Source organism: Agelaius phoeniceus, chromosome 11 (genome assembly GCF_051311805.1).
Source record: "Agelaius phoeniceus isolate bAgePho1 chromosome 11, bAgePho1.hap1, whole genome shotgun sequence".
In the NCBI taxonomy this organism is placed as follows: Eukaryota; Metazoa; Chordata; class Aves; order Passeriformes; family Icteridae; genus Agelaius; species Agelaius phoeniceus.
This window is the reverse complement of record NC_135275.1, coordinates 21,817,343-21,841,101: the sequence shown is the minus strand read 5'-3', so window position 1 is coordinate 21,841,101 and position 23,759 is coordinate 21,817,343. Positions and strand designations below refer to the sequence as shown.

Genomic DNA, 23,759 nt, shown 5'->3' with positions numbered 1-23,759 from the left:
GACATGAGGGGTCAGAGAGGGACACGGAGGGGACAACCCCGGTCCCGCCCCTCAGGGCGCGACGCGGCCCCTTTAAGACGCTCCCGATCACGTGACGGCGCGCGGCACGTGGCCCCGCCGCCAAGATGGCGGCGCCCGCCCGGCTGTGCCGCCGCCTCTTCCCGCTGCTGCTGCTGGCGATGGGAGCGGGAGCGGCGGCCGGGACCCCTGGGACCCCCGGCACCGCGGGCTGCGGCTGCAGCGCCGGCCGGGCCGCCGGGGACGGGCGGGAGGAGGCGGCGCGGCGCTACTCGGCGGCAGCGGCGGCGGGCAGCGGGCGGAGCCGCGGGCAGGGGCCGGTGAGCGGCGGGGCCGGGCCGGGAGGGGGCTCGGCCACCTGAGGGGCCGGGCCGGGCCGTGGAGCGACCCCGGCGGAGCACGGCCTCCTCCGGGATAACGGAACAGCCGGGGAACTGCTGTGGGGAAAGTTAAATTAAATTATAGGCGGGTGGGGTGAGCCCCTGAGGAACTGGGTTTGGGCGCGGGTGCTGCTTCGGGCCCCACCTCGCTCTTGCCTCACGGAGAGAACGGGAAACATGAGGGAGTTCATCTCCTGCTGCCTCTGTTCTAGTGCTGGGAAACTGCGTCAGCCTGGAAAAGCCTGTGTGCAGCAGGCAGTGGGGGAACTCGCTTCACAAATTGGAGAATATTTAGAGTATGAATGGAATAATTCCCTGTTGTGCTTGGGATCCATGTCACCGATGGATATTTTGTGTGACAAACCTGAGCAGTTCACTTTAGGTCTGGAGGATGAAAAAATCCTCTGACCCTTCATGCAGCTGGCAGCTCCAGCAGTAGGTAATGAAAGCTAATTACTAATTATGCTCACAACATAACTTGATGATGCTCAGCTGGAAAACACCTTTACCAGCAGAGAAGCTGGGAGAAGAATTGGTCTCTGCATCACCCACAAACAGGTTTATTTATTTCCAGTATGGTTTTAGAACTGGGGAGCCAGCAAGAGTTAATTTTGCACATGATTTTAGCCCAGTGAGCTCTGAGCCTGGCTTGGAAACCTCTTGAGGGAGTTGTTCCAGCTACCGAGGCTTGAAGAGAGATAGGGAGGGAGGAAGTGGTGCAACTTTGTGTTGTCATTTCCTAAGTCCTAAAAAATGTAAGCAAATTTATCCTGAAGCCCTTTTATGGAGTCAGTTTCAGACTGTCTGTGAGAGCTCAGATTCTTCTCAGTGGAGAAAGTTACAAGGACACAGCCAGCTTCAGATGGGGGTAGTCTGAAGGAGAAGCTGCTTGTAGCATTTTTTATGGGCCAGTTACAAGGTGTGTGAATTTTAGCTGTGGCTGGGAGAGACCTGAGTGGGAGAGCTTTACAGTGAGAAGAAACATGGAAATGGGATGAGAAAGGTGATGATGCCAAATCCTCATTCCCCTGCCCTGAAGAGGCAGGAGAGGTGCTGGGGAGCTGCTGTGAACTCATTTTCTGCTCCTTTGCTGCCCTGGCAGTGGTGTAGCTGCAGGAATAACAGCAAAGTGTAACATAGGAAACGCAGCATGCTTCTCCTCATGGGAGCACCAGCATGACCCAGACTTCCTGTGAAAAATGGGGATTTGTCCCCAATTGCAGTTCTGTCTGCTCTTTCCCCAAAATGCTGTTTCCAAATCAGCTGCAGAGGCGAGCAGCAGGAGCAGCCTGGGCTCCTCAGTGTCTCACTGTGCCTCCCTGGGGCTGTTTGCTGTGCAGATGGTGCTGATCCCAGCAGGGGTGTTCACCATGGGCACCCAGGAGCCCCAGATCCAGCAGGATGGAGAGGGCCCAGCCCGCAGAGTCCACCTTGGCAGCTTCTACATGGACCAGTACGAGGTCAGCAACCTGGACTTTGAGAGCTTTGTCAACTCCACGGGCTACATCACTGAGGTGAGGCACCAGGGCTCCCCTCAGCCTGGGACAGCCCCAGCTGAAACCAGCCTTGTCTTTTTGAAGCATGTCACAGCACTTGTTTGGGAATTGCACACTCCAGTATTTCTGGTGGAGGTAGTGGGGAGAGGGAATTGCCTTGCTGTCCTGGGCTGAAAGGACAGTCTGGACAGTTGTGTTTAATAATTGTCACCTGAGCTCACATCTGTTCTGCAGCCTGAGTGAGGCCAGCAGGTCTCTACAGGGGATTTTGGGGTGGTTTGCTTGGGGTTTTTTGGTATTTGGGTCCTGGAGTATAGGAGTGTACCCCCTGTTAACAGAGTGACAAAACTCTCCTTTGTCCCCTCAAAAAGGAAATAAGCCCAGAAGTTTCTCTCTTTGATTAGGTGCAAAAGCCACCTCACAGGCCTGGGGACTTCACCTCAAACTTAAGGATAGCCAATTGGACAGAAGCCAAAAAGTCTTGCAATTTACTAGGAAAAGAAATTAACAAAGAAACTAATTGCTTTTGTGAGGTGTTTTACCAGGAGCAAGAACCTCCTGCACCTGGCTGGGTTTTTCTCTGTTTGTTATTTTGCCTTTTATTAAACCTTTTTGTTTCCAACACTGCAACAGAGGCCATCCTGCTGATTTTTATGCCTCCAAGGGTAGCTGAGCTATCTCGAGTGTGTTATAGACCTCCAAGAGCTTATGAGACCTAACTCAAAGAGGCTACTGTAGCACTGGAGCTCTTTGTACCAGGTTAGATTTTCCTTAGTTTAGAGAAACCTGAAGAAGGGATTTAAGAAACTGATACAGCCAGGGGTTCTGCAGGCTGGCTCTGCACAGCTCCTGCTGGTGACAGAGAGCCCTGTGCCTCAGGAGGAGACAACGGCAGCTGCAGTGATAACTGTGTGCCTGTTCCTGGCAACAATGGACTAGGAATGTGTTGGGGTTCCTGCCAGGAAGGAGCCCCTGTGCCTGAAGCTCCGATCCCTCCTGACAAGTGACTGTTCCTACACAGCTGTGACAAACCTGACAGCCCTTTCAGGGAAATGCAACCTGGGGAAGGAGCAGGTCTCCAAGGAGGCACTTTGCTGAATTCACTTGATGAACTGGTTCTCATTTGGAAGGCAGCATCCTCTGCTTGGATGAAGAGCTTCTTTTGTCTGCTATTTCTGTTTCTTAGCTCCATAATTATGAAAAAAAGGGAGGATTAACTATTTTGAGTTGGAACAAAGCTTGCTTGTAGCAAACAGCTTCTGGGATGAGCACATGTGTGGTGGGTTCAGTGTGGAATCACAGAATATCTTCAGCTGGAAGAGACCACAAGGATCACCAAGTCCAACCCCTGGCTCTCTGCAGATACCCCAGCAGTCCCACCCTGTGCCTGAGAGTTATCCAAATGTTCCTGGAGCCCTGGCAGGCAGAACTGCATCATGTGGGGGCTGTTGCAGACCCCATGGCTCAGCTGGTGTCATTGAGTTCTCCACTTACTCCTCCTCCCTTTTTTTTCTCTTGGTATAATGTACTGTGATTGATGGAAATTATTTGTATATTTTATTCTTTTTTATTGATATAATGCTAGATATGATGATTGAGTTACTTTCAACTGTTTACTGTTGCAGCAGCACTTTTAAACATGGAACTAGTGATGATGGAACAGTAAGTGACAAGGCTCAAGTCTTTTATTGTGCTTCCCAAAGGAAAAATAATAGGAATGAAACATGCCCTTTCATATTAGACTGATGACTGTAGCATTTGAAAGCAGTTGGGACAATCAGAACTGCATTTTTAATGAATAAAAGTAAAAACATGTGCAGAAGCTCAGTGAGCTGCCATCTGCCCAGTGGCTGCTGAACAAAAACAACATCCAGAGAAAAAATCCCTTCTTTTCTGTTCCAAAACAGCTTCCTTGAAAGAGAACTCAAATTCACTATTAGAATTTGTTTGGTCAAAGGTTGGGCTTGATGGCCTTGGAGGTTTTTTCCACCTTAAGGATTCTCTGAATTTTCTTATCCTTGATAAAACAAAGCTGAGAGTGTTGAGTGTGGTTCCAAGAATAGCACTCCTTTGATGACATAATGGTTGAATCCTTTGTTCTTTCCACAGGCAGAGAAGTTTGGTGACTCTTTTGTGTTTGAGGGGATGCTGAGTGAGGCAGTGAAGGCTGACATCCACCAAGCAGTGAGTAGCACAGCAGGGGGAACTTCCCTGAGCAATCCCTGGGCTCTGCTGGCAACCACAGCAGGGAAAACTGAACTCTGTGATGTCCCCAAAGCCAGGTGCAAAAATGGGGATTATGGAAAGGTGTTTGGCCAGGAATCATGGGCTGAAGTGGGGAGGACTTGCAATCTGTTCTGTCCTTTTTCTTTAAAAACAATTAAAAGCATCAGTTCCTGATGAGCAAAAATTGGTATCAACCCCTTGTTGTCTCTTCTTGCCCCCTACCTGAGAAGTTCAGGCTGTCTGTAAGATTCCTTATCTTGTGAATGGCTGGAGTTTATGACATTTCTCCTCTCCAGAGGATCCTGTGTTCATTTGCTGCTTTTCCAGCTCCCCTCATCTCCCTGGGCACCACAGTGATCCTGGGAGGGGCAGTGCTGACTCCTCTGGAGCTGATCCAGTTTTCCTGTTGAGTGAAAGTGAATATTGGTTTAAAAAGAAAGACATTCCTGTACTAAATCTTCCCTGCCCTCTCTTTCCTCTTTTTCTGTTGTGAATGTGTTGCTGAGCCTTCCTCAGCTTTCCTTTACCTCCTCCTTAGCAGGTCAGGTGCCCTTTGCAGCTCTTGGCAGATAAGCAGATTGTGTCCTGTCATCTCCTGGATGAGCTGATCTGCTCTGAGCACAGGTTTGGACAAAATCACCTCCTGAGCTCCCCTGCTGTCAGAATTCTCCTCAGCTCTGAAGGGGCACAGTTTGATTTTTGTTTTCAAGGGGCAGCCTGAGAGGTGGGAGGTTTCAGGAAGCCCTGTGTGAGTGTGTGCTCTGAGGGACTGGCAGAGAACGTGGGATTTGGGTTCCTGCTGCCAGGGAAGGAAGATTACAAGTGCAGTTTGTAATCTTTTAATTCAGGACTAGCATTTGTGCACTGGGAGAGATAAGGCTAAATTGCAGTTCCCACCACCAGCATAACTGATGCTAAATCCATCCATGGGTTTGTTCTGCTTTCATAAAAATAATAAAAAATACAAATAAAAAAAAAGAATGGCTCATCCCATTTTCCCATTGGAGAAATTTCCTTTTCCTGTGTAGTTCTGTGTTGCAGAAATCCCTAAATCAGTGTCTGTGTTTTAAAACAAACAAACAAACCCCAAGAATGCTGCTGTAAGCTCAGCCTTGGCAATTTTGTAAACACAGAGTGTTGGGAGCCACTTTCCTGAGCGTGTCAGCCAAATTTCCAAGTGTTGGCTGCAGTGCTCACAGGACAAGTGTTATGCCAGAGGCCTGGGATGGAGCCCAAACTGGTCTTTCTTGGCTGCTGCTTTCTGAAGGTTTTCTGGAGCTGTTAAAAGTAAACTTGCTGTTAAAAGTCACCTTCTTCAATCATAACTATCAGATGAAAAGTAGAAATAAGATATAAATATTGGTGTGTTACTGGCACTGCAAATCCCTCCAGCCAACCAGTGGGAGAAGGGACTGTGGTTTTCCTTTGCCTCAGTGGCTCAGGAGTGTTTTGACTAGGATTTTCTCCAGGTGAAGCACAGGCATGTTAAATGTAAATGTGAATATAGGGGAAGATGAACAGGAATGTAAATTTTTAAAGCAGTATTTCATATGTAGTGAAATAACTGAGGAAAGGTGGAAATACCAAATGAAATAATTTAGAAATGATGAGCTCTGTGTGTGTCTGTCAGGGGTTTTGCTCTGTTTGGCCACTTTGTGTTCTCCAGTTCTTAAAGCAGATTTCTCAGAGCCTCAAAGGCACTGGCTGAGGCAGAGCTGCTGGAGGAGTGACCCAGCTGAGCTCCAGGGTGATTGTTGGAGCTCTGGGTGTGCCTTTCCTGGAGGTGAGGTGGGCTCCCAGATCGCCACTGACAGGACAGGAATGTGGGCTGGCCTCAGCTCTGGAAGGGAAGCAGTAAAAAGGGGTGGAGCAGCCAAGGATGGAATTGTTGCAGATTTCTGGGAACTCAGGTTTTAGTTTTGGCCTCCAAGTTTGTGGTGGTCACGTGGCAGAGGGAGGATTTGGTGCTGTGCCAGATGAGGGAGTTACTGATGGAACAGAGGAGGGCTCCTTCAAATGGAAAAGGATTTTGTGGGGTAAGGGGGGAAGGTCCTTTGAAGCTGAGATTATTTGTGAGGGCTTAAAAAATTGAGAGCTTCACATCTTAAATTCTTCACATGCAGCTTGGAGAAGAGAAGGCTCTGGAGAGACCTTGGAGCCCATTCCAGGGCCTAAAGGGGCTCCAGAAGAGGACTTTGGAAAAGGATAGGACACAGGGAATGCCTCCCACTGCCAGAGGGCAGGGATGGATGGGATCTTGGGCAGGAATTGTTCCCTGGCAGAGTGGGCAGGCCCTGGCACAGGTGCCCAGAGCAGCCCTGGCAGTGCCCAAGGCCAGGCTGGATGGAGCTCTGAGCAGCCTGGGACAGTGGGAGGTGTCCCTGCCATGGCAGGGCTGGCACTGGGTGGCATTTAGGGTCCCTTCCAGCCCAAACCATTCCATGATTCCATTTTATTCTGAGGGATTTGAGAGCTCTTGCCAGTCCCTGCTGGAGTTTCCTTGCTGCCCAGGTACCATGCATGGCACAACAGGAGTGCAGCCTCAGTCTTTGCTCACTGGAGAGTAGTGGGGACATCGTTATTCTTGGCTCATGGAAGGCAGAAAAATTAATTTTTGCTTCAACACCAGATAAATTCTGCACTGAACAGCCTGAGAGCATACAAATGTGTGCTGCCTTTGTCTGTGAGGGTATGGAATTTTGGGTCTGGAATGCAGTGGAATTGGCTCACTGGCAGCTGAAGCCAGCACTAAGTTCTGGCCAATCCAGAACTGTGGGATGCTGCTTTCATCCCTGTCTGTATGGAAATCTCTGCAGTGGCCCGGAGCTGTGCAATTTGCCTATTTCACAATAATCCCAAATTGAAACATTCTGCCTTTCAGCTGAACATCCCAAGCTGCTGCTGAGAGGAGCCCTGGCTGCAGGTGGGACAGCAGTGCCAGTGTGGGCAGGGTGAGCTGTTCTTGCAGCCCCCACTGCTTCAGCTGCTCCCTGCAAGGAGCTGGAAGATGGAGCTGCTCCTCTGTGGGTTTTTGTGCTCTACTCCCACTGCTAAGAGGAGGTGCAGGAATTCTCCCTGGGAATTGCCAGGAACATCAGCCTGTGTTATCAGAGCTGCAGCTTAAAGCAGGCCATGGTTTGTGCCTCAGGATAAATCCGTGCACATCTCCTCTCCTTACAGCTCACGTGCTCTTGATCAGTGGAAAAAATGACCAGTTGGAGTGCAGATTTAGGTGTTGGCTGGAAATTAGACTTCCAGAGGTGTCTGCCTTCACCAGGAATATCAGTTCCTCAAAAGAAGCTTCTTCTGATTCCAAAACTTGCACTTAATGAATTTGACTGGATTTGAGCATCACGTATTTGTGGTTATTTTTCTTGGAGGATTGACAGGGCTGTGAAGTTTACACTGTCTGAACTGAAGTTCAATGACCTTTCCTTATGCACAGAAAAGGTCTCTTCATAAAAGTGCTTGTTTCCAGTCAAGTCTGAAATATTTTTTGTAGTTGATGACTTACAAAGTAATATAATGTTTTAAAGCTGCAGCCTTTCCTTGGTGTGCAGTTTCAAGCTGCTGTAAAATACTGGATTTTAAGGCAGATAATATTCAATATTAAACAAACCTCCTTGTTGCTTCCGTTCCTGAGCTCATGAGGGAGGCCATTAACATTAGAAATTAAGAGTGAGAACAAATTCTTCTGTAATTAGAGCTTTGAGGGAGCTGGGACTTTTAATTGATAGAATAAATAGCATGGGAATTGCAGTAGCTGGCAAAATCAGGTATTCAGAGAATCCTGGAAGGGACCTCTGGAGATCCTAGTCCAGCCCTGATGCAGGTGTGAGCTGCCTGCTGGACAAATCCTCTGCTCACTGTGAGTTTTGTTTGTGTGGGGCAGGATTTCCCAACCCTGGCTCAGTCCTTGTGCATGATTACAGCAGGTTTGTTCTCTGTGGGGACAGTCAAGTGGATCCATTGCACAGTAATTATTTTTATTTCTTAAACTTCTCACCCTATTAAAAATGTTCTGTTTTCTGTCTGCCTCTTTCTTCAGTAGTTCATTAATCAGTGCTCAAGGTTTAGGATCTGGCTTAGAGCAGGAAGAACTGTCAGAGATTTATGTGTATCTGCCTTACATGAATAAAATAAAACCTCATTTAAAAATTATGTTCTTTACCGAATAACAATTTTTTCCTCACATCCTACCAATGCTAACAAGATCCTTTTGCATATTAAAGATTATACAGAGCTGAACACCATCTGATTGAAACAAGTGGTAACCTATTAAGCCAGCTTCTGAACTGGAGTGGTTTTTTAAGAACCCACCACTTAATAAATGAGTTTTAAAGTGGCTTCCAGACTTGGGCTGCTTTTCACTCAAAATCTCTTTTAACACAGTTAATTCAGAAGTTCTTACTCTGCAGTCACTTTTGGTTTTTTCCAGCTGTTTATCTTGACCTGGAGTAAGGCTTTTAAAATACTTGATTAAAATAGCATTAGAATGCTGTAGCACAAAAAAAGCTGATGTTTGGTGCAGTATGACTGGACAGCAGCATGAATTTGTCATATCTTGTGGGCCTGCCTTAAAGTTCAAATCCACAGCTTTGTTATTTCAGGGGACTTGCTACTTGATGGAAATGTTGGAGCCTGAGCCAAGATGAGCTCCTCTGTTGAGTTATTTTTGGTAAATTTTTTGGATACATCAATCTGATTTGAATTTGAGATTTGCTCCTCAAGTGGGGGTTGTTTTTCTCTTGAACGTGGCCTGTGACAGGTTAGTGCAAGAATAATAAATGCTTTTATGGCTTTGGGCTGGGTGCCTTTGGGGTGGTTTTTAGGGCTATTCCCCTACTGCAGCAGTAGCAACGGGGCAATGCTGACAATGAAACTCACTTGGTGATGTTCCCCACTCTAATTTTCTTTTCCACATAGATTTAGGAAGGAATTTTCTTCGAGCTAATTGTGAAGTAGTTTAAAAATCTTGACATTGTGAGGTAATGGAGCAATTAAAGCTAGGCTGTCCCAGCCCACTTGGAAAGGAAAATGGAATACTTAGGAGGAGAGTTTTCTGCAGGCTGTTAGTGGGAGCTCAGGCTCCAGCTCTGCAAATTGCTCTGCCCCAGTGCAAAGCTCGTGGGCTGGAATTAATTGTTTGAGCTCTTCCCAGTGTTAGCACACTGGGCTCTCCTTTCACAGTTCTCTGGGTCTGCAAGAAGCAGAACAGGGAGTTCTTAAGGTTTAATCCTGGAGGGGAGAGCAGGATAATCCCTGTTTCCAGCTGGAACAGACCAAACCAAGCCTTTGTGCCTCTGCTTTGCTCTGGGAATGTTTCCCTGTTCGCCAGGGTGTAAGGATTGCAGGGCAGGTGTGGGCAACCTGGCACAGGTGACATGCTGCAAGAATTCACCACAAGGAAGGGGATTGTCCTCTGATTCAAGATCTATTCAGCAGCATCTGCTGCTGTTTGGACAGCAGGGATCTGTTGCCAGTGCACAGAACATGTTTCGGAGGGAAGCAGAACGTGAAGTGTTATGAAAGTAACTAAGCTCATTATTGGCAGGGGAGGACTTGGCTGTATTAACTGTGATGTTGTAATATCTCTGTCTAATTAGCTGTTCTGCTAATTAGATTTAGAGCAATTAAAAGCTGTAAAGACTTGTGAGAAGTTCTAGGAGAGAACTGTGGATTTCAGGTAGGAGATTTCTGGAAGGAGCAGCCCGGGGTGTGTTCACTGGAGCCAGGGGCTGCCTTGGATCAGTCTCCAGGTAATTCTTGCAGGCTCTCTGTGCTCTCCCTGTTATCCCTGTCCCAGCCCTGTGTGTGTGACTGCTCTGGGTGCTCTGCAGAGCCTGGCAGCCATTTGGTGCTCAGCTCAGCAGAGCCACAGCCGGGAGCTGTGCACACGCAGTGCTTTCCTGTGGAGAGACATTTTTCTTGGGTTAAAATAAACCAGCCTGATTGAAAGCATCTGCTTTTTCTTTTGCATCACAAAAATGTTTTCCAGAATTAAAGTAGTCTAAAGTGTAAATCTTTGCAGTCTCCTGCAGAGATGTTTTTATCCAAAACCCAGCAGTTTAATTTACAAAAATATGTTGTGCTTAGAAACTGTCGAAATCTTTCTTGTGATCTTTCAGATTTTAGCTTTAGCAAGTGGTTCTGCTGCTCTTTTATTTTCCTTAAATAGCTGTAAAATGCTAATTTTGGATTTCTGTCCTATTTTCAATGTAGTTTAAAGGTCAAACCTCAATATGGGCAAGGAATTGGTTAAATGGGACTAGTTTTCAACCTCTTGACTGTTGTATCAGTTTAGCAGCCCCATCACTCTGAAGCTTGAGTGCTCAGAGTTGAGCAGAGTGTCTGCAGGAAGGTCTCATTCTGGGGTTTGAAGCTTTAGTCCAGGATTGCTGATTGTTGATTTCCAGGGAGCTTTTTCCATACCCAGATGTGCTGTGGGCAAAATCTGTGTGTGCTGGGAGGGGAGGAGGGAAAGGCTGTCAGGGAGTGTGAGCACAGCCTGATGAGGCTCCAAACCCAGGATAATGTGTGTTTGGGCATTTGCTATTGAAATATCCACATGAATGATTTGATGTGGAGCTTGGACCAGGGTTTTCTCAACAATCTCTGTGTGACACAGATCATCTCTTGTCCCACACACATGTAATTACATGTTCTGTTGAAGGATGCAGCTTCCCCCTAGAAGCTGCTGTTAGAATTGTTTGACCAGACTGATTCTGGGTCTCCTCAATACCAGCTTGCAGTGATGCTTTGGCCTTTGCTATAAGGGTTGGTGAGTTAAGGGGTAACACTCTTGGCACCTTTCCTACCTCTGTGAATAACACTTGACAAAGTCTAGGACTAACCAGCCTCTGGCTTGTTTACCTCCTAAAGCATTCCAGGCTTATTTTCTCTGATTTTTGTTCTTTATAGACATTATCTCTGTAATAGGAGTAGTTTGGAAGCTGCTGCAATAAACCCACTGTTGATGGGTGGCATAAATGTTCCTTTCTTTGCCTCAGTGAAGGCCCCATTATTAAAATAATTATTTGTAAGTGAATACCAATCAGAACAGTTAAGCATTGCTTTGAAGTAAGTCTTATAGAAGAAATCCCTAAAGAATGTCTTCCAGAAAAAACTCCTTGGCATTGAAGTACCAAATTTGAGACTTCTGGTTTGAGAGAACTACTCAATGTCTGCATTGCTACAGATGATTTTGGCTGTGTGATGTTTCCCAGCAAACCAGCTGGGGAAAAAAAAAAAAAAAAGAGAAAGGCTTCATGCTTCATTTGCCTTGTGTGGTTCTTCTGTCTCCACCTTCTGGAAGCTGAGAGCAAATAATTTAAAATCAGCTGAGTGGGTTAATGACCTGGAAAGCAAATGTGTTGCAAAATGAGTGTTTGACCCCCAGCTAAAGGGCATCATCAGGGATTGTTTCAGTGATGTCAAAACACTGAGTCCAGGGAGTAAATAATTAGGGTGAAAATGCTCTTTAGGCCAAAATTGTAATTTTTTTTTCCTCTCTGCAGATTGTATCAGACTGAAGTCGGGCAGGAGCTGAAATTCACACAGGCACAGGCTGGTTTGGGTTGGAAGGGATCTGGTGGTTTTTCAGCAAATCCCTTAGCTGGGAATTGAAGTGTCCTTCCCTGCTGCTCTTGTCCTTTTTCAGGTGGCAGCTGCTCCCTGGTGGTTGCCTGTGAAAGGAGCCAGCTGGAGGCACCCTGAGGGCCCTGACTCCAGCATCTCCAGCAGGTGAGCCATGAGCACCCATTCCATCACAAAGCACAGGCAATATCCCTGGCTCCCACAGGAATGGGGCTGCAGGGGAGGGCTTTTATTCAGTCCCTGCTGGCTGCTGCTTCTGGGGCTGTTTTCCCACCTTCTGTTGAGCTGCATGCAGCATTCCATGGCCGTGGTCAGTGATGGAGAGCACAAAGGTCTGTCAGGGCTGTGCTGACTGAGCCTCAGTGTTTGCTGTTCATGTCTGTGGGCCAGCAGGGAGCACAGCAGATCTTCCAGGGTCACAAACTCCTGACCTGCGTTTGGAGGGGAGGGATCAATCCTCCCTGTGTGCACACTCTGGAGTCTGGGCACTCTGAACTCTTCCATGTGGCTGGCATTTGGAAGCCTCTTTCTCTGGCAACAGAAGACTGAGGATTTTTGTGCTTTTTTCCACTGTGTTCTGACTCTGTGAAAAAGCAGTTGTGACTGTGTAGAACCTCTGAATGCTTTGGAAAACTCTGCTTTTTCTTACAGTTAGTGCCATCCTTTGCCTGCACAAACCCTGAAGCTTGCTGGTCCTTGTCTTCATACAATTGCTCTCCATTCTGAAGTGGGATGAATTTTAGGCCTAGAAAATCAAATTACTGTCTTCATTTGGGGCCTCTAACATTGCAACTGCTCCTCTGACTAGGCAGGTGTCAATAAAGTTGGTACTTGATCAGCTAGTGAAAGTTTCTAGCAGCATTTTGAAATCAAATCAGACTCTCTAGCCTAGATCTAGTAGGTTTTTGAGTCCTCTAAGGACAGGACTTTGTTAGTGCACCATCATCTGATGGCTGAAACGCTCAGTAACGAGTTATCTGCTCTCCAAGGGCAAGGAAAGAATTATCTGAGGCAAAAATAGAGATAATAGCTGGAGGCATTGTTAGGGGGAGCCAGGAATTGAGGTCAGAGGCAGCAGACAGGAGCTGGAAACCTGCCATGAAATTCTGGGCTGGTGCAGACCTGGCCTGGCACAGCTGCTGGGAACCTGGAAATGACCCCAGGGGTTAACAGGGATACCCTGGATTCCTGAATGGGGCAGGAAGAGAAGTTTGTAGGAAGTTCCTCTCTCTCTTGGACCTTCAGCTCTGGGAGGATCTTGGTCTGTTAGGGGCTTGGATGGATTCTGCAAGAATGGCTGGGCAATTTTTTCTGCCTTTTTCTGGAAAAAGGGACAAGGATTTTAATGTCAGTCCTGGAACCAAACCCCATTAAAGATGGGAGCTCTTGTGTAAACTGTGAGTGCTCAAAGCACCCAAGGAAAGTCACTTCCCAGCTAAATTTCTGCAGTTCAGGTTCCTGGACAGGGTGCTGCAGAAGCTGATAGAGTTGGTGAGACTCTTCCTCGTGTCACGTCTCCCTCACAGCCCCACAGCTGACAGCAAGGACAGCACCCAGAGCAGGAGGGGAGAACAGTCAGCATTAAATTGCATTTTCCTGTTGAGCATCCTGCCTTCTGGCTGAGATGGCCCTTGCCAGGCTGGTTTGGTGCAAGATGCCCTGTGCCAGGCTGGTTTGGCAGTGGTGATGCTGCAGGTTTCCAGTGCTTTCCTGTGGCTCTGCAAGCCCAGGCTCCCCCAGAGGGCAGGGCATGGACAGTTCTGGGTGCTGCACTTGAGAAACCACAAACCATAAATGACTGCAGAGCTGGAGGTGGCAGCAGCATGAGACAAACAGAAGTTCATTATTTTCTCCTCCTGTTTCCCTCTGATGGCTGCATTTCCCTCCCAGCATTTTGCTGCCTTTCCTTAAGTAACTTTGCTGTAAAGTCACCTGGTGCAGCTGTAGCTCATCAGTCCCGTGTGCCCCTGCCTGGCTGGCTGTCACATTGTGCTGTGCAGCCCTGAGTCTGCCTGGTGCCCTGAGGAGCCTGTCCTGCTCGTTTTGTTCCCAGAATGGACCATCCAGTCCTTCATGTGTCCTGGAATGATGCCCTGGCCTTCTGCAGGTGGGCAGGGAAGCGGCTGCCGACGGAGGCTGAGTGGGAGTACAGCTGTCGAGGGGGGCTGGAGAACAGGTACCTGTGCAGGGAGGGGCTGCAGCTGGCCTGGCAGCACAGCCAGGGCTTCTGAGGGCTTTGTTAGCCCAGAACTGCTCTGCAGCCAGGCTGGGGGTGCTCACCTTGAGGGGAGAAGGCTCCAGGGAGAGCTCAGAGCCTTTCCAGGGCCTGAAGGGGCTCCAGGAGAGCTGGAGAGGGACTGGGGACGAGGGATGGAGGGACAGGACACGGGGAATGGCTTTAAACTTAAGGAGGGGAGGTTTAGATGGGATATTAGGAAAAAGGTATTTATTGCAAGGGTGGGCAGGCCCTGGCACAGGTGCCCAGAGCAGCTGTGGCTGCTCCTGGATCCCTGGCAGTGCCCAAGGCCAGGTTGGATGGGGCTTGGGGACACCTGGGATGGTGGGAGGTGTCCCTGCCATGGCAGGGGTGGCACTGGATGGGATTTAAGGTCTCTCCCAGCCCAAACCAGTCTGGGATTCTATAAACTGACTTTGTTAATTAACAGTGTTTGACAGCTGCTCTGTTTGTCTTTCCTCAGGCTTTTCCCATGGGGCAACAAACTGCAGCCCAAAGGGCAGCACTATGCCAATATCTGGCAGGGAGAATTCCCCACCAATAACACAGCAGAGGATGGGTACAAGGGGACTGCACCTGTAAGTGTGTCTCAAAGACAATCCAGCATGTGGAAATGATCTTAATCTTCCTAAAATTAAGGTCTGTCTTCAGGAGCATGAGCCATGGCTGTTTTCCATCCCTGTGCTCTTTCATTTTAGATTTTAAGTTGCATTAAATTTCACTGCAGGCTTGAACATTATCAAGGGACTCCTTTACAAGCTAATTGAAAAGTAAAGATTACTTTCATTTTAACTTCTAGTTCCTCTCAAACTGACCTCTTTTCCCCCCTCCCAGTCAGTTTGTAGTCAGAAGCTGAAATACTTTCTGCCTGCACTTCTGGCTTTGCAGTTTTGTGAACCCAAATATCCCACAATAATTTAAAAGAAATTACACTTCCCTTATGGGGAAGTTTATGGGTTGGGCCTGTCTAGTATAACAACCAGAGTGGCATTTTAAAAACAATCGAGAATGTGAATGAATTATTTAATGGCATTTAAGTAAATCCAAAAGTTTGATCAGAAGAGGAGTGTGCCCAGGCAGGAGCTGGCAGCCCCCCTGGCTTTTCCTTGGTGAGTGGGGTCAAGTCCCTGATGCCAGGTGTGTCTGCTGCTCAGACAGTGCCTCCCTGGAGAGGCTGAGTCTCCAAAGGCAGCGAGGGGATGCTGTGTCACACTGAGCAGGGTGACACAGAGCTGACCACAGCCTTCCATCCTGCTTGATCTGCATGCAGGACATGGAAGTGTTCCAGGTCTGCACTGCTGATCCAGTGCCTGCTTTTGGGGCTCCTCCAAGAGCACCTTGAGCAGAGTGGTGTGAGGATTCCAGCCCCTGTGGAGTGTCACAGAGCTCTGTTCCCTTCCTGTGCAGGTCTCTGCCTTTCCCCCCAATGGGTACGGCCTCTACAACATGGTGGGCAACGCCTGGGAGTGGACATCGGACTGGTGGGCTGTGCACCACTCCCCCCAGGAGCTCCACAACCCTGTGAGTGTTGGCTTGGCACACCAGGGGCTCCTTGCTGGGGGAAAACTTCTGTTCTGTGCTCCTGGGCTGGGGGATTGGGAGCATCACAGCACGGCTCCTCCACGCTGCAATTGCAGTGCTCTGATGCAATTTTGGTGGTGTTTGGTTGGTTATTCACACCTGGTTGGCCATTGAATCCTTCCCAACTGCCCTCATATTACAGAAATCAAGAGTTTGTGGAATGACTTCTTTAAAAACAGGAAGGGTTTTAGTTCATTCATATTGCTACAAGCTGTACTTATTTTCCCCCTCCCAGGCAGAGAACAAACCATTGTGAATTATCTTTCTGGCTTCTGGTAGCTTGTTTTAAACTGAACATGTGATAAAACTGAGGTTTAGGAGAAGTCACCAGGCTCTGAGAGGTAAATCTTTGTTTTTCTTTGTGGCAGGCAGATGGAGGTTCCTACAGGGTGAGATGTGTGAGGTCACTGATGCTCTGTCTCAGCAGATTCCAGTTCCAGTGTTAGATCTGCTCCTCTCCCAGTTATCCAGGATGAGAAAATCCCATGATTTATGAATATGACAAGTAAGGCCAGGTAGAGTTTGTCACTCAAAACCCCAACAAATACAGTGGTTTTTATTTGCTAACAATTTACAAAGCACTTTCAGGTTTATTTTTATTCCTGGTAATTACTTGTGAAGGCAAGACAATCAATTATGGAACCCTCCCAACAATCTGTGTGCAGAATTCCATCCATTCCTTGTAACCAATCCTCAGCATAGCCCAGATCTTTCCAGTGCTAGAAAGCTGCTTTGAAGATTTAGGATGTTAATATGATAAAAAACTTTGTCTGAGCTCTGACCCTCTGAAAGAATTCAGAGTCTTTTCAGCCCAGAGAACACATCCTATATTTAGGTTACACTGCCTTGTGCTCTGCAGAGACTGAAGAGCTGGGCTCTGATAGATCTGGTGCTAATCAGTTCTAATGTCTCAGAAGATAACTGCAGCCTGGCTATTTTGGGACACCTTTGCACATGAGGAGATGCAGTTTCCTTACCCGTTTAACCAGAAAAACCCTTTGGAATTCACTTTGAAGTGCTCTGCCTTAGACATTGGATTCTGACAATGAGTTTGCATATGAAAAACCCCTAAAAGCCTCATTGTTAACACCTGATTTTTAAATACTTCCTGAAGTGTCTGGGTTTAAAACTTCAGCAAACTCTTGAACAGAGCAAAGTTCACAGGGTGGTTGTTCCCCACCATCGCCTTAATGCAGCAGGGAAGTGCTCCTGCCTTGGCATCTCCAACACCTAAGTGTCTCAAATAAATGATTATAATGAAGGTGCCTCACTGCAGTCACTGAATCCCAGGGTGGTTTGGGTTGGGAGGGACCCTAAATCCCACCCAGTGCCACCCCTGCCATGGCAGGGACACCTCCCACTGTCCCAGGGGCTCCAGCCCCAGTGTCCAGCCTGGCCTTGGGCACTGCCAGGGATCCAGGGCAGCCCCAGCTGCTCTGGGCACCTGTGCCAGGGCCTGCCCACCCTCACAGGGAAGAATTTCCTCCCTAAATTTGTAACTGATCCTTTAGCAGAGAAAGCCAAGTGTGTGTGTGAGGTCCAATCAAACCAGGGTCCTTTTAGGGGTTATTTTGTGGTGACTTCTGGCTCTGATTTTTTGTATGAGCTGCAGTTCTCTGATTGAAAACTGATTTGTCTCCAAACAGGGTAACCATGTGGCTGTGCACTGGAAATCACCACACACCACCAGAAAGTATCTGTTTGATGTAATCAAAGAAGTTCAGCTTTGTTTTCATTAACAAAAAAAACTTCTGGGTTTTTTTAGTAACTTTCAAAAGAACAATCCTACTTTTATGAGCTTTGGTAATGGAATGCACAAGCACTTATGTAATCAGACTGGAATATGGCTGTTGCAGTATTCTAGCACAGAACAACCTTGTTAATTTACAGTAAACTCTGGGGTTTAAATCTGGGATCAAAGTCTGGACAGCTCTGGCCTTTTGCACCAATGTCCTTCCCCTTCAGTACCAGCTGGTGCACTTCTCTAGGTCAGGCCATAAAACAGTGGTGTTTGATAGAACAGAGATTTGCTTGTTTTAATCAAATGTGACCTTAATTGCTGGGCTGAGATTAGTTTTTATGAGGGGAAGCACAGCAAAGGCAGTTTCCTTCATCTATCAGTGAGATATGTGCACAAGCAAATATTAACTGCAAATGCTGCTGATGATGTCTGTTGGTTTTCTGACATCTTTGCCAGTTGTTTATGATAAACTCTTTATCTTCAGTGATTTTAAATAAGAGAAGAATGATATTTTATAATGGAACAGATTAATGGAGGACAGTACAGCATTTTTTTGCAGGTGAGGTACTTCAGGGCTGTAATCCCCCTTTAGAGGCTGTGGGGGTCAATTTAAATCGGTTTTTTTTTGTTACTAAATAACCTTTGATGCTCAGTTTTGGCCTGGTGGAAGGTCTTTGTAGTTAATAACAAGATGCACTTCTGAGCCTTTGGTTCACACACTGCTCAGTGCAGGTCAGCCCTTTGTAATTGCTGACACATGACAGATTTAGGGCTTTCTAACCCAAACCCCCTCTTCATTTAGAGAAGTGTTTTTGGAGCCAGTTGCACAGATTGCTGCTCAGCCCTGCAGCATTTAGGGGAAATCCTGCTCCACAGCCCCATTGTTCTGCTTTGTCTTGTTCCCACAGAACTTTTTTTAGGTCAGTTTTCTCCTGGCTTGCCTTGAAATGAGATTACCAGGCTGGGTGATGACTGTGCTGGTTGGAGGCTTATCTCAGAGCAGGGACTGTGCATGTGCCTGCAGGTGTTTGGGGAACCTTTCCAGAGGCCTCAGTGGGAGCAGGGCTGGGCTGTGGAGCAGCACCCAGGCTTGGAAGGAGCAGATGCTGCCTCAGGGTGTGCCTTTCCTTCAGTATTTGTGTGTCATTAAATGCCCAATTCTTTTTCACATGGATAAATTTTGGCAGGAAACATGAAGCTGCTGCAATTTGTGTGGTGAACTTTCACACAAAGCTGTCAAACTCAGGGGGTGCAGGCAGGAGCTTCTAGAGTACCAACATCAACTCTCAGGGTTTTCTGATAGTCCCTGGGATTTATGGTCAGTTATAAATGCTCTTCTGGGGTAGATTCTTCTAGAACATCACCCTGGTAATGCAGACCTGGGTGGGAGACAACTGTACCCCTTGAGACCTGGGTGGGAGAGTGGGATCCATGGCAGGTGTGACCAGACTGGTTACAGGGTGGTCACTGAGGAAAGCTGGAGCTCATTTCCTTCCTGGTGAAACCCTCTCTAGGAACCCCCCTGTTCCCAGGCATTATCAGTGAGCAGCACCTGCAATGTTAAATATTTGAGGCACTGGGGAGGGAGCACAGTTCCTGTCACCTGCAAATCCTGTAGGGCAGAATTATTTCAAGCTGGCTGCTTCAGACACCACTGACATCTGTGTCTGGAATATTTCTGATTGCTCCTTCTCCATCCCCTTGCTGCCTGTAATCAGCAGTTATTGCTGAGTACTGACCAGTGTCCTCCCTCCCCAGCAAGGGCCGTCCTCGGGCACGGACAGAGTGAAGAAGGGTGGATCCTACATGTGCCATAAGGTAACTTATGTGCTCTTCTCCTGTTCCTCTTCCCTCTGAAAGCACTTGACCATGATCCTCTGACAGTTTCCTGGCAGCCTGGATGCTTGTCAAGGGGTTTCATGGGATTTATGAAGAGCAACACCTGATGTTCCCAAGGACCTCTTTTTGCTTAGCTTGGAGTTAAAACAAGTAAGTTTTCTAAATCAGTATGGGTTTTAAATGCAGAACTTAAAATTGATGTAGGCTTCTAATGGTGTTTTCATGACAGAGCTGGAGTGATACTTGTCAGAGTAGAAAGGATGGATGTGACTTTGTTTTTCAAGTTTTAGAATGGCTTTTGATCCAGAAAGGATATGGAGCTCTGAGTAACCTGGGCTAGGGAAAGGTGTTCCTGCCCAGGGCAGGGTGTTGGGACTGGATAAGCTTTAAGGGCCCTTCAATCCCAAATCCTTTTATAATTCCATGGTTCAATGGTATCAGGTGTTTGCAGAGCTGGCTGGGGGATGAAGTGTTTGTTGGTGGCATACCTGAAAATCCTTCAGAACTGCCAGAGTGATGGCTGTTCATGACATAAAATAGTGTTTTAAACTCTGCTCATGCAGTGCTCAAAAGCCCTCATTGTACTTCTCCTGTTTCATTAAAGCTGTCCTGTTCTTCCCTTGCAAAGCCTGTGGCTGGCAAATCACTCTCATAATTAGATTAAATTTTCTACAGTGAGATCCCATTTTCTACACTGATTTCCTTCTTAGGTGAAATCAATGTCAGATGTTAATTAGCAGTTTTGATTAAATTAACACTGGAATAGGCTCTTCAGTGATGAATAACATGACCCATTTGAAGGTTTGTGAAGATTCTAGTCTGCCCTAGTCTTTTTTTGTAGGTGATAAAACTAGGCTGTGTATCAAGACAAAACCACTGACTACTGTTAGTACAAGGGTTCTTTATTAGGTGCCTGATATCAGCTCAGACTGATCTTTGTGTGCTGGTGCTCTTCTCCCTCTCAGAGCTGACAGAGCCTGAAGTTGCACCTTTTTACATCCCATCCCAAAAGTCTGGCACCTCACTCAGGGAAATGTTCAGTACCTGTCCATTCCAGTGGGGCACTAGCACATGGATACACAGCTCAGCCTCTGAGGGGAAGCTGAATGGCTGTTTTGGCTTTTTCCCAGAGCAGGAGAGATTCTTGGCTGACACTTCATCAGACACTTTGCCTTTCAGTCTAGTTTTTGTGTCAGCTGGTGGCCGTTTAGGATTCCCTCATTTCTAACTCAGCGATTTCCATCCGTAGCACTTCATCGATCTGTCCCACAGCGATGACGTTTTGCTGTATGAACCTAACTAATTAATCTGTTAATCTAACAAGCTGCTGCCTGAGGAGCCCCAGCTGTGCTAAGAAGTTCCTTTTCTGTGTTGCTGTGCAGTCCTACTGCTACAGGTACCGCTGTGCAGCTCGGAGCCAGAACACCCCCGACAGCTCCGCATCCAACCTGGGCTTCCGCTGCGCCGCCAGCACCGCCCCGGGGCCACGCTGAGCCACTCACAGGGCATGGCAGGGCACAGGAGGGGCTGCATCCCACCCCAGGGACAACAAACGTGGGCAGAGTCCCTTGCTGATGGCACACCTTGGAAAAACCTTGCTTGAAGTTCCTGCTGAGGGAAGAAAAACCAGCACGACTCAAGAGCGCTTGGAGAACCTTCGTGTTCACGAGCAACCTGGCCTGGGTGGTTTGGGTTCAACTGGAACAAAACTGAGCAGAAACATGGCAATCATGCTTTCAAAGATTGCTTAATCCCAGAATTAGGCTGGAAAAAACCTCCAGAATTATTGAGTCCAGCCCTTGACTGATCACCACCTTGTCAAGTACAACAGCTCCTCTTTAGACAGAATCTTTATTAATTATTTTTATTTATGTAGAATTTCTACACTCAAATGCAATAAGCAAAGACTTTATAAACTTTTAGACAGCTTTAAAAGAAATTCTAGGCAATTAGGAAATTCTAGGCAGCTTTGAGAGACAATGAAGGAGTCAAGAATGAGGGCTGGGAGATGACAACTCTCCCCACAGGCAGCTTGCCCTCTGTTACATTCCACTTGCAGTGAAATCATGTCCAGAAATGGGCTTCTCTCGGGGAGATATTTGCTGCTCTTTAGGAAGTGCCTTCTGCAGCTGAGGGAGGTGATCCTCAGGGTGATGATGATTAGAAATCTTGTACATATTTGAATAAAATATCAAGCATTTGTTTATGCCAAAGATTTTTATTGATGGAAAAACACAACTTCCTTTGCATTTCTTGGGCGTAGTGGAGGCTTATTTTAGGGACTTGGAAAATGCAATACTGGCCTCATTAGAAACTGAAGCTAATGAATGATTCCACTTGAATAAGAGTCATGGAAGTGATGGCAGATGGAACTGTGAGCCCTAAGACCTAATAGGGTAAATTTCTAAACTGTTTTGTTGAAAATAAAATTCCTCACTGAAAAGGAGATGAATTTTAGCAAGTGAGAAGGGAAATGGGAGCAATTGAAAGCAACCTCGTTTTGGGATCTGAATGTGACTGTGGATTAACAAAAGCCTTGGCACTGATACTGGTCCTTGCCAGTTTTGCTGTAGAAAATTGGGTTTGAGTTTAATGCAAATCCATCACCTGGCAGCTCCTTCTGCAGTGGTTTCATGTTAAGAAGATGACACAGGAGAATGCCTGGGCAGCCCTTCACCAAACACCAGCCTCCAGTGGGGTCCAGGTAAGCCCAGCAAGCAGAAAAATCTATCCCAGGACACAGCATGATGTGGCATAACATGGAGATATTGATAATCATGATTGCACTCAGAGAAGAAGGGAGGAAGGGGGATGAAGGGAAGCTCAGAGCCTTCTGAGCTGTTTGACTGGATTCATTGTGGATGAGCACACTGAGCTGTGAGGGGCAGACTGGAGCTCTGAAGCTGAAAGGAGTCTGAAGGAGCAAGTGAGCAGAAATTCAGCAGATACAACTAAGAGTCTCTTTCTTTCCTAGTTTCTTGACGGGGAATTTTTTTAGTAAGCTTTTGGTCCACTCCCCCAGGCAGCTGCAGTGCCAAGGCATGGTGGAGTATAGTGCTGTATGGAAAAAGGCCATTAACAACTGTCAGGATGGTTTAGAGCTCAATTAACAATTATTTTGTTTTTGCAAGGCCTTCAGTGTGGCTGTTTTGAGCAGTCCAGCACTGTTCCTGTTGTGGGAAGTTTGCTCCAAGCAGATAACTGGGATCAGGTCACTGCCAGGAGCTGCAGCCCTGGCGTGGGCTGAGGGCTTGAATTGCAGGGACAGGGAGCTCAGCTGTGCTCCTGCTGTGGGGCTGTGATCAAGGACCAGATACTGCTCAAGGTGGTTGGGTTTTTTTTAATCTGCACTTCCTTAACTACTCAAAATCTTGCCAAGTGCATACTCATAACAGGAAGGTAACAAACTGTGCTGTCATCCTGAAAATGAGGAGTGCAGATGCTGTAACACTCATCTTGAAACTTTGCTCAGGAGGGAAAGAGGAAGTGGATTGGATCATCTGCTCCCAGCCCTGTGTCTGACAGTGGCTGGCATGATGCCTTCTCAGGGAGAAAACCAGATAAAACTCCCTTCTTCCCAAGAGACCTTGCAGTCCAGGCTGTGCCCTGGAATCCTGGGCATTCCAAGGTATGGGATCCAGGGAGTAGCAGCAGGAACCCTAAGAGGCAAGGACTGAAGTTCATGTCCACTCAGCCTATAAACTACTTGTGCCAGCAGCTGAAATCCTTTGGAAGGTTCTGCACTGACAGAAATGATGCTTAATGATTAACCCTAAGAGAAATGACGTGGTCGTGTTTATTTTAACATAAACCCACAGCTGTGTCTAAACCCCAGCAGCAGCAGGAAGGCTCTTAAATAGGAGAGGTTAACACTGCATCTTATCAAGGAAGCAAACATAAACACCAAGTAGGATTTTGTTTAGTAAATAGCAAAATGTCCTTTATCCCTGGGCAGTATCAGGTTAATCAGAGTGGTTTGGGTTGGAAGGGACCTTAAAGCTCATCTTGTTCCAACCCCCCTCCCCAGAGCAGGGGACCTTCAATTCATTCAGAGCTGCATCCTTGAATTATTCTGATCATATTTCAATAGGAAAGTAAATCTCCCAATGAATATTGAAATATTGAGAATCATTACTGCTCTTTGAGAGTAGACAGGATTAGAGAGCTCTCAGTTTTTAGCTGTTTGCATGGATTCCTTGTGAAGGAGCACACTGAGTTGGGAGTGACAGCTCAGTCCTTCAGTGGCACCAATCCTTCAGGTCCAAATCAAAGTTGTCTGTAATTTAAAAATGAAGTCACTGATCACCTGCAGAACATCAGATCCCCATGAGATGCACTCCCTTGTGTGTTTTATGTCAAAGGGTGTGGAAACAGGTGCAGATCCAACTGTCCAGAGCAAATAATTGAGGGTTTGCTGCTGATGGCACAGTGTGACATGAATAAAAAACTGCATTGCAGTTTATCCATCTTAAATATCAAAACCAGCCTATGTGAAGCTGCCTTAACTTGATCTTTGCAGAAAGGAAGTGGAGAACCTGCAGTTACAGAATGTGCCCATGTGGCAGTGCATCCCTGGGGGAAGGAGGTGCTCAGAAAAGCCCTGCACAGCTCTTGGAGCCAGGCAGAGATGATGCAAAGAAGATGCA

At 47.2% G+C, this 23,759-nt stretch overlaps 1 protein-coding gene across 4 annotated transcripts; it reads left to right on the top strand.

Moving 5' to 3' along the window:
- The first annotated feature begins 104 nt into the window (after positions 1-104).
- SUMF1 (sulfatase modifying factor 1) lies at positions 105-21,326 on the top strand. Of its 4 annotated transcripts, XR_013183881.1 has the most exons (10): positions 105-338; positions 1,739-1,912; positions 4,004-4,078; positions 11,781-11,863; positions 13,770-13,892; positions 14,416-14,530; positions 15,360-15,473; positions 19,033-19,092; positions 19,159-19,263; positions 20,496-21,326. XR_013183881.1 is itself a non-coding variant. In XM_054640053.2 (9 exons), the coding sequence occupies exons 1-9, from the start codon at positions 126-128 to the stop codon at positions 20,604-20,606; spliced, it is 1,068 nt and encodes a 355-aa protein (XP_054496028.2). In that variant the 5' UTR covers positions 105-125; the 3' UTR covers positions 20,607-21,326. The 4 variants fall into 4 exon arrangements, 2 of the variants coding, with proteins under 2 accessions (XP_054496028.2, XP_077040790.1); XR_008534910.2 differs by lacking the exon at positions 19,033-19,092 and having other exon boundaries at positions 19,135-19,263; positions 20,496-20,539; XM_054640053.2 differs by lacking the exon at positions 19,159-19,263.
- Positions 21,327-23,759: the final 2,433 nt, after the last annotated feature.

Coding starts and splice junctions, on each gene's coding strand:
- SUMF1 (XM_054640053.2), top strand. CDS start 126: ATGGCGGCGCCCGCCCGGCTGTGCCGCCGCCTCTTCCCGCTGCTGCTG. Junction 13,893..14,415: donor CGAGGGGGGCTGGAGAACAG/GTACCTGTGCAG, acceptor GTCTTTCCTCAG/GCTTTTCCCATGGGGCAACA. Junction 19,093..20,495: donor GATCCTACATGTGCCATAAG/GTAACTTATGTG, acceptor GTTGCTGTGCAG/TCCTACTGCTACAGGTACCG.